General features: G+C 61.1%; 1 protein-coding gene across 3 annotated transcripts in view; it reads left to right on the top strand.

Moving 5' to 3' along the window:
- Positions 1-13098, top strand: part of KIF1A (kinesin family member 1A) — a 95018-nt gene that overhangs the window by 18409 nt on the left and 63511 nt on the right. For all 3 annotated transcript variants that reach the window (XM_042995908.1, XM_042995907.1, XM_042995912.1), the window contains exon 2: positions 6436-6602. In XM_042995908.1, coding sequence (XP_042851842.1) covers positions 6497-6602 — 106 coding nt within the window. In that variant the 5' untranslated portion in view covers positions 6436-6496. The remainder of the gene's footprint in view (positions 1-6435; positions 6603-13098) is intronic.

Below are 13098 nucleotides of genomic sequence, written 5' to 3'. Positions count from 1 at the left end.
GGTTTCTCCATCCCTCGGCAACGGCCCTCTGCCTGGGAAGACTCCAGATTCCCAGCCTCTTGCCCTGTGCCCAGAATGCAAATGCATTTAAGGAGACAGTGCTGCGGAGTGCTGGAATGTTGTCTCCTGCACTGGCAGCCCCCCATCTCCGGAATCTTGGCCTCCTCGCCTGCATGGTTTCAGTAGCTCTTTGATTCCTTCCAACAGATTGTGAGATTTTACCCACCTTCTCTAGCTGGGCATGGTGGGAGGGGCGCTGCTGTGCTGACGGCCATTCTGCTGCCTGCTCTGCTTTCCAGGCTTCGTGCTGAGGCACGGTCTCTACCCCAGAGCCATAAGCGTGGTCTTCGTTCTTGCAATGCTTTCAAAAGCAAAGTTCTTGCTCTCTTTTTTCTTAGTTTTTAAAAATATTTATTTTTGAGTAAGAGAGACCGAGCATGAGTGGGGGAGGGGCAGAGAGAGGGAGACACAGAATCTGAAGCAGGCTCCAGGCTCCCAGCTGTCAGCACAGAGCCCGGCGCGGGGCTCGAACTCGGGAAGGGTGAGATCGTGACCTGGGCGGAAGTCAGACGCTCAACCGACTGAGCCCCCCAGGTGCCCCTTTAGCTCTATTTTTTAATATGGGGGAGCCAATCGTTCCAATACCAGCCTCACCCCGTTACCTGAAATGCTGTTTTATCGTCTGTCTCTGGTCAGGCTTAGTCTTTTCTGTTGATCTCTGTGCCTGTGTCATTACTGGACTTCGCAACTTGTAGCTTTACAGCAAGTCTGTAGGATGTGCCCTTTGTCCTTATTTTCCACAGCTGTCTTTCGAACTGTCTGTCGCCAAATGCCACTGAAAATCCTGTTGGAGTATTTTGCTTATTGGAATCGTGCTGAAATAATGTAGCTAAATTTGGGGAGAGCTGAAAATTTTGCAATATTGAATTGAACATCTGCTCTCATAAATATTTTCCTCATTCCTAATGATTTCCTATTTCGGTGCTGAACATTACTTACTCTACACATATAGCCTCTTTTTTAATGTTTATTTATTTATTTTGAGAGACAGAGGGGGACAGAGTCCCAAGCACTGTCAGCGCAGAGCCCGATGGGGCTCAAACCCACAAACCTCGAGATCATGACCTGAGCCGACTCAGGAGTCGGACGCTTCACTGACTGAGCCACCCAGGCGCCCCAGCCTCCTTTTAGAGGGCACAAGGCACGCTGGTAAATGCTAGAAATGTCGTTCCAATGTACATTCTCCTCAGGAATTCGTGACCTTGGTCTCGCTCTTCCCACCCCGGCTGGAATGTCCTAAGACTTTTCCCCGTTTCGAGGGCACAGAGATTTTCCAGCATGAGGACGCAGATTGTCAGGGAGGCACGTCCCTCCAGTCCCCGCCTGGGTGGTCACTCGCGGAGGGAGGAAGGGGAAATTATTGGGAGCGCTCGGGCTGTGTGGACAAGCGCTGCGGCTGTAAGGGGCGCCGGGGTGTGGCGGGGCGAGCCCAGACCCCCTGCTCCTCCCCATCCGCCTGGGCTCCCGCTCGCGTCCTGCGCTTGCTGGCCCTCCGCGGTCGGCTGCCCTGGGCTTCCTGCTCTCCCTGTGGAAGAGCTGAGGCTGCTTGAGGGGATGGGTTCCGCTCCGTGTTCCGGGGAGTTCTGGGGGGCCGAGGCCCTGGCCCTGAGAGGGCCTGGGAGTTTATCGCCTGAAACCTGCACCGATCCCCACCCCCGGGGGGCTCCCCTCCACCTGCACCGAGAGGCCCCCCGAAGGCCCCGGGACACACCACAGGCCCCCTCTGCTCTTGGTCCTGGGTCCCCAGAGGTCCTCACGGGCGGGGGTCGGGTCCTTGCTGGAAAGGGGTCTTCGGGGCAGATTCTCCTGAGGGTGGGAGTCGCAGGTGAGGAGGGTGAGGCAGGAGGTGCCCCTTCCAGGAGGGCGGATTTCGTGGACCCTCAATGTGGGCGAGTCTGAAGACCTGTCCCCGAGCCCTTGCTCTACTTGGATGCCTCCAGTGACGGGGGGTTCGCAGCTAAACGGACATGTGAGTTCATTTCAGACGGCTGAAGCCCCGAGCGCCTCTTCGGGTGAGGCTGTTGTTTCCCGGCGCTTCTGGCCGTTCCTGTAAACACCGGCTCTCTGCCCCGAGCTTGTCCCGCTCTGTGTTCCCAGGGGCCCGTCCCTCGGGCCCCCAGCCCCCCTGCGGTGGCCCGCCGCAGCCTCAGGCCGGCAGCCCCGGCAGCGCCCTGTGGGGACGGCCTTTCACCGTGGCCACGGCGGCAGCAGAGTTCCGCAGGGAGTTTTCTGCCAGCTTTCCTCAGGGGCCCGGCACCCGAGACTCCGACTCACTTTGGGGGCCACCCACCTCAGCCTGTCATTTCACAGGTGGGTAAACCGAGGCCCAGGGGTTAAGTCACACGGCGGAGATAAAGGCAGGACCTGGACCGGGTCCTCCGGTCCCTGCTTTGCCCCTAATTGTCTATGACGTGATTTGCTCCTCATCAACGGACGTCGATGTGGCTTCGGGAATACCCCGGGCGCCTTCGGCACGAGCCGTGCGCAGTGGCCCATGACGCCGACACGCAGACCCCTGTCTCGTTGCCGAGGGCTGCCAGCCCCGTCCTTTCGATCTGCTCTCGAGCGAATCATTTCCTTCCCTGCTAGTGTGGAGGCCATACTCGTGGTTGGGGCTGCCAGCGAGAACCCCAGGGTGTAGGGTGTGGTAGGAGACTCTGGAACCCTGTTCGATTTTGAAGCACACCTTGACGACCCTTCTCGATGCCTTGAAGGCCCAGACTACCTAAGGGTCACGCTCCCGCTCAAAGAGCATCTGTGTCTCACGACGGCTGTGCCCGCTGCCCGCGTGCCGCCGGGTCCCTGGCCAGATGGGCGAGGCCAGGGCTCAGGAGCGAGAGTCTGAGGGCACCGGGGCTCTATGTCTGGTGCTGCCTGTGGCTGCCCGACCCTCTTCATTCGGGCCCTGCCTTGTCCTGGCATCCGGGGCTGGGGGACTGTGGCTGGGAGACCGTGGCTGGGGGCGCTCAAGAGACAGCACCTCAGAGACCCGGTTGGCAGCATTTTCTGTGGAAACAGATGCTTGAAGGTGGTTCTGTTCCCGGGACCCCCTGGAAGCTTCCCTGGGCCCACTGGCCGTGAGGGGATGCATGTGTCTCCACAGGTCCCTGTCTCTGCCTCGGGAGGCTTGCCGGTGAGTCACCTGGTCTTCGGCAGCTGTGGCTTTAGGGAAAACAAGATTTTTCTGTACCTTTGTGATTCCTGTGAATATTCACCCCTTCCCCCCCACCGGGTGGGGTTTGGGGCTCTGTGTGCCCCGGCATCATGGGATCGTCCCCTTGTGCCAGTCCCCGCACCCCTGTGTGTGCCTCCCCCCACCCCGCCCCCGACCTCCCCGGGGTCCCCCAGGCGGCTTCTTTCTCTGCCCCCCTGCCCTGACCTTGGCATGCGGGGAGTCGAGCACAGTCCGATGTCTGGAGGAAGCTCACCGGCGCCTCGCTGGCATCGAGGCCTGGAGGGAGGGCTGGCGGCCCGTGCTCCGCCGTGAGTCCTGCCCACCCGCGCCCGCCCCGCTTCCGGGGCTCCCTCCAGGAGCCTCAGTCTGGGCACGCAGGGTGGGCAGGGGGATGCGCAGGGGCCGCCTCCCGCAGGGGACGATCAGGTGTCATGTGCCCCCCAACAAGCACAGGCCTGCTCCCCCTGCGGCCCCGTCCTCGGCCTCCTTCCTCCTGTCCCGTCTCGCCCGGGTCTTGCCGCAAAGACTGTTCGCCCGCCCCTGGCCTGTGGGCTTCCAGCGCCCAGACACTGTCGTGTCCAGCTGGCGGGAGCCCAGCCCGGGCCTGCATCCTCGGGGAGCCGCTTCCTTGGCGTGAGCGTGAGGCTGACCTCCCAAGGGACGTGAAGGGCGGCCTCGCACTCGCCGAGGTTGTCACAGAGCAGGCCTGGTGGTGCCGGGGCTCCAGCAACCATGTCACTCTTGCTTGTCGTCCTTTGGTTGGTTCCTAAACTTCTCACCAAGCACATGTGGACGTGGCACCCGAGGCAGCGGGGCTGAGGCTCCTCGGGAGGGACAGAGGGACAGAGGGACGGCCCTGCTTGCCCCCCCCCCCCCCGCTCCCGGCTCTGGTGTGTGCTCCCCCGTCTCTCAAGTCCGCTCAGGTGGCCACTTCTTTGGTTTCTGGATTTAGCTAATCTGTTTTTTTGCCTTTAATGTTGATTTATTTTGAGCGCGAGAGAGTGTGTGAGTGTGGGAGGGACAGAGAGAGAAGGAGAGAGAAAGAATCCCAAGCAGTCTCTGCGCTGTCAGCACAGAGCCCGACGCGGTGCGCGAACCCCAAAACCGTGAGATCACGACCTGAGCTGAAGTCAGGGGCTTAACCGACAGAGCCCCCCAGGCGCCCCTGGGTTTAGCTACTCTGGAGGTTCAGCTGTCCCGTAGCATCACTCCAGCAGAGACCCCCTGGCCCGACAACTCCGTCCCCGTCTTCCTGCCGCATTTCCTGTGCGGTTCCTGAGTTAGAACTTTGTGTTTGCAGCGGTAGGGCCAGTAAGGACCCTTCTCTGCTCCGCACGTGCCTCCTCTGCTCTCGTCAAACCCTGTGACACTCTGACGGCCACTTCTCCCTGGCCTCGGACCTAGCCTCCCTCCCGCTGGCGTCACTGATGTCCCCTCCCATCAGGGGTGTCCCCCTGAGGCAGCCCCAGTGTCCTCCTGGGACCCCCTGCGCCATCCCCTGGGCCTGGACCCGCGTCTTCCTCACGTTGCCTGTTCACCCCCGCACTTGCCGGAGCACAGATCCCGGCATCTTCCACAGTCTTCCGGGTCTTCGTTCTCCTCGAGCTCGACTGGCGGTTCGGCTGCGTTTAGAACTGGAGGTGGCAGGACGCCTCTCCTCGGCAGTTTGGAAGCGTCTCTTCATCACCATGTGGCCGAGGAGATACAGATACCGCTCTGATTCTCCATCCTCTGTGGTCTGTTGTGCCTCTGGAAGCTTATGGAATCTTCCCTTTAACCCTGAAGTTCTGAAATTTCACGATTTGCCTGGTGTGTGACAATTTATGGCCGGCAGGGAGGGTAGGCCCTTTGAATTCGGAGACGGCACCGGCAGTCCGGGGAGGTTTGCTTGAATTATCTCTTCAGTGGCTGCTTTTCACTGACCCTCAAATTCTGTCCGTCCCCTTTCATGGAAAATTGGTAATTCCAACTTTTAAAGTTTCTGTTTTCATTTCTAAGAACTGTCTTATTCGTTAAATGGTCCTCTTACGAATAGTGTCCTCCCCTCACTCGTGGACCTGGTAGCTTTCCTTTCTGAGAACATTAATTACAAGGCATTAAGAAAATACTTTCCTTCTGTTCCCTGCACTGTCTCTTGCTGTTGTGTTCATTGTCTGGTTGTTTTAGCCTCTGTTTCTTGCTAGAGGGTATGGTCCTGGCTGCTTTCCCCAGACGAGAGCCCTGCACGGGGTTCCCGCCGCCCGGCATTTCCGTGGCCTTCGTTCAGCCCCTCTGCAGTGGGCGCTCCGTACCTGCCCTCGTCCGGCCCTCGGGCGCCCCGGGCTGGGCAGGGCCTCTGACCTCCTGCCCGGTGGTGGTGGAAGGCAGGGTCCTGGATGTCCGCAGGGGGAGGGTGGGGGGCTAGGGGTCCTCACCGGCCTGCCCGAGCTGCTGTAACAAAGTTCCACAGACTGGTGGCTCAGAGAACAGAGACATATTGTCTCCCGGTCCGGAGGCCGGAAACCCGAGATCAGGTGTGAACAGGGCTGGTTCCTACTGAGGCCGTCAGGGAGACTGTTCCGGGCTTTCTGGCTCCTGGCGTTTGCTGTCACCTTTGCCGTTCCTTAGCTTGTGGAGGCATCGCCCCGATCTCTGCCTTTGTCTCCACATGGCACTCTCCTTGTGTCTCTGTGTCTTTTTAGAAGGACTCTGTATTGGGTGGGGGGCTCATCCGACTCCAGTGTGACCTCATCTTAACCAGTAACATCTGCAAGGGCCCCGTCTCCAGATAAGGTCACGTTCTGAGGTCCTGGGGTTTAGGACTTCAACGCAGGAATTTTGACGGGATGTAAGTCAACCCATAACAGGTTTAATGTTGATTTTCCACAAATACCCGCCTTTGATCCCACCCAGACGCGAGCCTTCGGAGGTACCTAGAGTCTTTCCAGGTCCCGTGGTGTGAATTGGCTTATTTCTTGTTGGGCTCTGGACTTCCCAGGCTCGCTAAGCCAGGCTCCACTCATCCTGTCTGCTTTCTTGTCTAAAATGTGTGGTGTTTCGCGTCTGTGGCCGCCCTCTCCGGTTCCTGGCCCCTGTGGTGTGGCACCACACGCAGGGATCACTTAGGGGGATTTCGGAAGGGAGAAGGTCCAGTCCCCAACTGGAAATACTGTTCTGCCTTTTGGATATCGCTTCTAATCCGTGTCTCCCTTTCTCCCAAGGTGTCTCCGCCCTCGCCAGGGCTCCCAGCGCTGCTGAGGGTGACCAACAAAGGCCGGAGAGATGGCCGGGGCCTCGGTGAAGGTGGCGGTGCGTGTCCGCCCCTTCAATTCCAGGGAGATGAGCCGAGACTCCAAGTGCATCATCCAGATGTCTGGAAGCACCACCAGTGAGTATGGGTCGTGACGGCGTTGTCGTCGGCTGCTGGGCGCTCAGGGCCAAGGGTCCTGGGCCTCCCCCCCCAGACACAGCAGCCGCCCTGGCCCCCACCTCCCTCCTTGTCCACCTGGTGTGTTGGCTCCCTGGGGGCAGCAGTGGCAAATCACCAGCGGGGCGGGAAGGCTAAAGTGACAGAGATGTGTCCTCTCCCGGTTCTGAAGGCCAGTGTCGGAGATCAAGGCACTGACGGGGCCGTGCTGCCTCTGAGGTCCTAGAGGAGGCGGCTTCTGCTGGTCTGGCCATCTGGGCCTGTAGCTGGCATCTTCAGGTGACCGTCACGTGAGAGCACGGATCGCCTGGGAGGTGGGCGGGGGATGGGCATTAAGGAGGACACTTGTTGGGATGAGCACTGGGTATCCCACGTGAGTGACGAATCACTGAATTTCTGTTCCCGAAACCGGTTTCACACTATATTTTAACTAAAAGCCAGACCAAGACAAAACCCCGCTGATCACTGGATTTAGGACCCACCCTAATCCAGTCTGATCTCATGGTAACGACTAATTACATCTTCAACAGCCCTGTTTCCAAATAAGGTCATGTTCTGAGGCTCAGGGTGAACGTGAATTTGGGGGCACACTTTCCAACCCAGTACGCGAGGTTACTGGTTTCTCACCTTGTTTCAGCTGCCCTCCATTGACACGTTCTTTTATTTCTGTCTGTCCTTTGGCCTTGTGACTGTGAGTCGCCTCAAAACTGCCTGAGAAGTAGGAGGCCTGCAGTCAACACGTGGACAGTAAGAGATAAGATGATGGTTTCACACTCAGATGTGCCCCGAAGGGTTTCTTTAGGGCACACGCAGGCTGCTGGAGTCCAGGGGAGCACTCACTCCAAGCCCAGGGGAGCACTCACTCCGAGTCCGGGGAGCACTCACTCCGAGTCCGGGGAGCACTCTCTCTGAGCCTGTCCTTTGCTCTTTTGCTTTGAACTTTCGTGTTGAGTGGCAGCACGCGTGCAGACGCATGCAGGCAAAGCACGGCGCGTAGCCCGGAGGTCTCACAGCCTGAGCAGAGCATTGCCAGACCCCCCCACCTCCAGCCGCCCGGAAGGCCCCCCACCCCTTGCTTCCCACCCGTGGGTTAGCGGGGCTTGTCTAGGGTCCCGTGGAAACTGCAGCCGTGTTTGGCTGATATCTCCCGCTGATTGATAGCCTGTCCCCACAACCGCTGACGTACGATGAGAATTCAGGGCTCAGCCAGGCGCTTTGCCCCCGGGGTCCCTCAAGCGGCTACTGCAGCTGTCACCCGCGGGCTCCGGGGGTGCAAGCTGTCCTGTGTGCTCGACGCCAGCTGCTCACTCCGCACCTCGTCCTCAGGTCGTGGGATGGATGGAGGCCTCGCCCGTCCTCGGGTGCCCTGCACCCCCACGTAACCCTACCCCGCCTGTTAGCCACCAGGTTGGAGGGAGGGGCTGGCCGAGGGGAGGGGCACTCAGGGCGTGTGGAGGGCGTGAGGACTGGGGAGTCTCTGGGAATGTTCTGGGCCCCTTTAGGCTCTATGGGAGGGGGAGGGGCCGGGAGGTGGTGCCCTATGTCCCTTCGTCCGTGTGGGCAGGTTGTGGAGGCCCCCGGGTTTTGTCGCGGTTTTCGGGAACCGAGTCGCCTCCGCTCGGTCCCTGGAACCAGACCCTGACGGGAGGATTTGGAAGGGTTTACTGGGGAAGTGGTCTGGGACACGTGGGGAGAGAACGTGGAAATGCGGAGGGCGCTGATGCCCGGGGGGCAGGGGGCACCACAGGCAGCGGGGGCCGGTCGCCGGGACCCCCTGACCTAGAGAATGCATCTCTGAGTCATCGTCCCCAGAGGCTGGCTGCCTGTCCGGCGTCTCCCCAGCGTGAGCTGAGGGTCGGTCCAGGGGCCTGCTTTCCTCGCGGCCAGAGAAGGTGCTCAGGGGGGTGACTCTCACCTTAGAGGTGGGAAGCCAAGAGCTGTACAAGAACTGGGACCCCTGGGTGGGAACCACGACCCCTGGTGGGAACCGTGACCCCTGGTGGGAACCGTGACCCCTGGTGGGACCTGTGACCCCTGGTGAGAACCGTGACCCCTGGTGGGAACCGTGACCCAGGGTGGGAAGGTGACCTCTTGGGTGGGAACTGTGATCTCTTGGGTGAGAGCCGTGGCCCCTGGTGGGAACTGTGACCCGGGGTGGGAAGGTGCCCTCTTGGGTGAGAACGGTGACCCCTGGTGGGAACTGCGACCTCTGGTAGGGGCTCTGGCCCTGGGTGGGCAGTGGACACCGGCCCAAGGAGCTGACAGGGTCTGTCATGTCAGTGTTGGATGACCCAGGACTGCGGGAATGACTATGGGGGTCCCTGCTCACACCTGGGCCAGGCCTGACCAGCACAGCCACCACCTTAGACAGTAGCTGAGGGTCTTGGTTCACAGGCAACCAAACCCTGTAAGAACCTGCAGAATAAACAGAAAGAACAAAACATCAGAGTCGGACCCCTGTCTCCCCTGGAACTTGGGAGTGGTCTAGGACAGGATGGGATGGGTGTCACGGAAGCAAATGGCTGGAGGAGATGATGGGTCGTGGGGGGTGAAAACTCTGACCTACCTCTGGCCTGAGAGACAGAGAGAGAGACAGAGATGAAGAGACAGACAGGGAGGGAGAGGAATGTCAGAAGAATGGATAATCAGGACACTTGCTTTGGAAGCTATTTTCTATTTTTTTTTTTAACATTTATTTATTTTTGAGACAGGGAGAGACAGCATGAACGGGGGAGGGTCAGAGAGAGAGGGAGACACAGAATCTGAAGCAGGCTCCAGGCTCCGAGCTGTCGGCACAGAGCCCGACGCGGGGCTCGAACTCACGGACTGCGAGATCATGCCCTGAGCCGAAGTCGGATGCTTAACCGACTGAGCCACCCAGGCGCCCCTGGAAGCTATTTTCATTTTCAGAGAAAACAAAGCAGTGATGGTACTGATAGAAAGTGCTAGAAGCCAGGTCAGAAGCGGGGGTGAAGGCTGAGGAAACCCAGAGGCAAGGAGAGTGCCCTCCAGCCCTTAGCACAGAAGAGCGTGTCTGAGGAGCGGGGTCAGAGGGCAGGACGGGCTTTATTCCTGGCCGCCCCGGGGCAGAGCTGCGCAGGTGGGTGGACACCCACGGAGGCGGGGTTTGGGCGGCCACCTTGCCAGTGTCTGTGGGGCCTACGAGAAAGGGTGGGGACGATGCTCCGCCGGGTAAGGCTGTGCGAGGCCTCGAGGGCCAGCAGAGAAGTGTTGAGCGGGGAGCCACTCTCCCCAGTGATACACCGGGTGGGCTCCGTAAGTGGATTTGCCCAACGGCATCCAGTGCCAGGCCGTGAGTGTCAGGGATGTGACATATTTCTTGAACCTCAAGACTAGGTGTGCACAGGAGATGCCATGTCCCTAAATGTACCCCTTGAACCTCCATCGTGAGGCGCAGATTAGAAGCATTTAGAGGTGAACTTAATTTGTCGTCCCATACTCACTGCCTGGATGAACAATACCGTTCACTGGAACATTCCAAAACTAGTAATTTTGTGAGCCAACCAAATCGTACGCAGTGTATGCTTCTGTGCCTACGTGGCAGGTCTGGTGTAGGTTACTCAGGGGTACAGAGGTCCTGTGAGTACCCCCACATCCCCGCTTTACGTAAGAACAGACTGAAACTTCTGGAAGGGTTTGCTCCCTTCTCTCTGAGTCCCGGCTATACAGAGGAACCCTCAGGATTGGGAGCCCCCCCACCCCTGCCCCGTACCCCTGGGGCCCCGAAGCGAGGCTGGGCCTGGATCTCAGCGTCTCTTGTGTCCATTTCAGACTGGCCTTCATTCCTGGACCCTCTGCACCAGTGGGAAAATTCATTTTCCCAGGAAAAATAAGCTGGGATGGAAATTATTTTCCCAGAAACCAGAAGTGTGAGATCAGGCTGTCCATGGGGCTGGCTTCCTCTGAGGCTCTGCGAGCATCCGTTCCTGGCCTGTCTCCTGCCTGTGGGGGCTGCCAGCGGGCCTGGGCTTGCCTCCGTCCTCACGTGGCCTTTTCCCTACGTGTCTGCTTGTCTGTCTGTGCTTTCCCTTCTTATAAGGACCCCGGTCACTGAATGTACGGCCCACCCTAATCTGCATGATCTCATCCTAACTAATTACACCTGCCAAGACCTTTTTTCCAAAGGTCACTTTCTGGGGTTCCAGGTAGATGTGAATTTGGGGAGGACGCTGTTCACCCAGGACACTGCCTCTGGAGTAGGAGGCCATGGCAGGGCTGATCATCCAGGGCCTGCCCCCAGCCCTGCCAGGCCCCACAGGCCCACACCCAGCCCGACCTTCCTGCCTCCAGCCCTCCTCCTGGATGCTGGCGAGCTGGTCCTGGTGGGCATCAGGCAATGCACTGCCATTCTGGATGGTCCGCTGGAATATTCCGGACCCTTCTCCTCTGCTCATAGTGGTCTTTCTCCCAAAGGCCTTTGTCAACCAGCAGCCCTGTGCACAGACCCAGGTGTTGCAAACACCTAATTCATCTAAGTCAGCCCCTATTTGCCATCACTGTTCTAGAATGTTCTTGGCTCCAAATAGAGTGAAACTGGGAACAGAAGGCCACCAAAGGGAACTCGGCAGTGGCTGAGGAGGCAGTGGTGCTGCTGCAGGCCTGTTCATGGGAGGAACGGCCGATGCGGTGTCAGGGAGGAGCCCTGGGACAGCTGCCTTCTCCCCGGGATGTCTGCCACCCGATAGGGTCACCACGGCCGTTCCGCTCACAGGGTCACAGTGGTGACCTTGTTTGCTGTCCTCACGGGGATGAGGACCGTTTCCGAGGCACAGAGGGGGAAACCGAGGCTCTGTGAGGGCCTGTCATCACGTGTGGCCATGCAGGAAAGTGGACAGGGGGCCCCTTCATGTTGTCAGCAAGCGTGTGCTGGGCACGAGCTTCCAGGCATGTGTCCTCTCTCTCTCTCTTTCTCTCTCTCTCTCTCTCTCTGTCACACACGCACATACACACTCACCTACCTGCTGGCCGATTTACATGGAACAAGTAACAAGTACTCTCCCCACGGAGCCCTAGGGGGGCAGGACAGAGGCTCTTACCACCCTCAGGGGTGATGTTCCAGCAGGGAGGCGGACCTTGCACACGTGGATGAGGGCTGTGCCTTGCAGAATCAAGAGGGCACAGTGATGGGGTGCAGAGGGGCTAGCCAAGGTGCAGGGGGCTGGCTGGGATGCAGGGGGTTGTCCAGGGTACAGGGGGATGGCCGAGTGCAGCAGGGCTGGCCGGGTGCAGCAGGGTTGGCCGGGGTGCAGCAGGGCTGGCCGGGGTGCAGGGGGTTGGCCGGGGTGCAGGGGGCTGGCTGGGGCAGCAGGGCTGGCCGGGGTGCAGGGAGTTGGCTGGGGTGCAGTAGGGCTGGCCGGGTGCAGCAGGGTTGGCCGGGGTGCAGGGGGCTGGCTGGGGCAGCAGGGCTGGCCAGGGTGCAGGGGGTTGGCCGGGGTGCAGGGGGCTGGCTGGGGCAGCAGGGCTGGCCGGGTGCAGGGGGCTGGCTGGGGTGCAGGGGGTTGGCCGGGGTGCAGGGGGCTGGCTGGGGCAGCAGGGCTGTCCGGGTGCAGGGGGCTGGCCGGGTGCAGCAGGGTTGGCCGGGGTGCAGGGGGCTGGCTGGGGCAGCAGGGCTGTCCGGGTGCAGGGGGCTGGCCGGGGTGCAGGGGGTTGGCCGGGGTGCAGGGGGCTGGCTGGGGCAGCAGGGCTGGCCGGGTGTAGGGGGCTGGCCGGGGTGCAGGGGGTTGGCTGGGGTGCAGGGGGCTGGCTGGGGCAGCAGGGCTTGCCGGGTGCAGGGGGCTGGCCAGGGTGCAGGGGGTTGGCCGGGGTGCAGGGGGCTGGCTGGGGCAGCAAGGCTGGCCGGGTGCAGGGGGCTGGCCGGGGTGCAGGGGGTTGGCCGGGGTGCAGGGGGCTGGCTGGGGCAGCAGGGCTGGCCGGGTGCAGGGGGCTGGCCAGGGTGCAGGGGGTTGGCCGGGGTGCAGGGGGCTGGCTGGGGCAGCAAGGCTGGCCGGGTGCAGGGGGCTGGCCGGGGTGCAGGGGGTTGGCCGGGGTGCAGGGGGGCTGGCCGGGTGCAGTAGGGCTGGCCGGGTGCAGCAGGGTTGACCGGGGTGCAGGGGGCTGGCTGGGGCAGCAGGGCTGGCCGGGTGCAGGGGGCTGGCCGGGGTGCAGGGGGTTGGCCGGGGTGCAGGGGGCTGGCTGGGGCAGCAGGGCTGGCCGGGTGCAGGGGGCTGGCCGGGGTGCAGGGGGTTGGCCGGGGTGCAGGGGGCTGGCTGGGGCAGCAAGGCTGGCCGGGTGCAGGGGGCTGGCCGGGGTGCAGGGGGTTGGCCGGGGTGCAGGGGGGCTGGCCGGGTGCAGTAGGGCTGGCCGGGTGCAGCAGGGTTGACCGGGGTGCAGGGGGCTGGCCGGGGGCAGCAGGGCTGGCCGGGTGCAGGGGGCTGGCCGGGGGCAGCAGGGTTGACCG

The sequence above is a fragment of the Panthera tigris genome, chromosome C1 (assembly GCF_018350195.1).
Source record: "Panthera tigris isolate Pti1 chromosome C1, P.tigris_Pti1_mat1.1, whole genome shotgun sequence".
NCBI classification, from domain to species: domain Eukaryota; kingdom Metazoa; phylum Chordata; class Mammalia; order Carnivora; family Felidae; genus Panthera; species Panthera tigris.
This window is presented reverse-complemented; position numbering and strand designations above follow the sequence as displayed.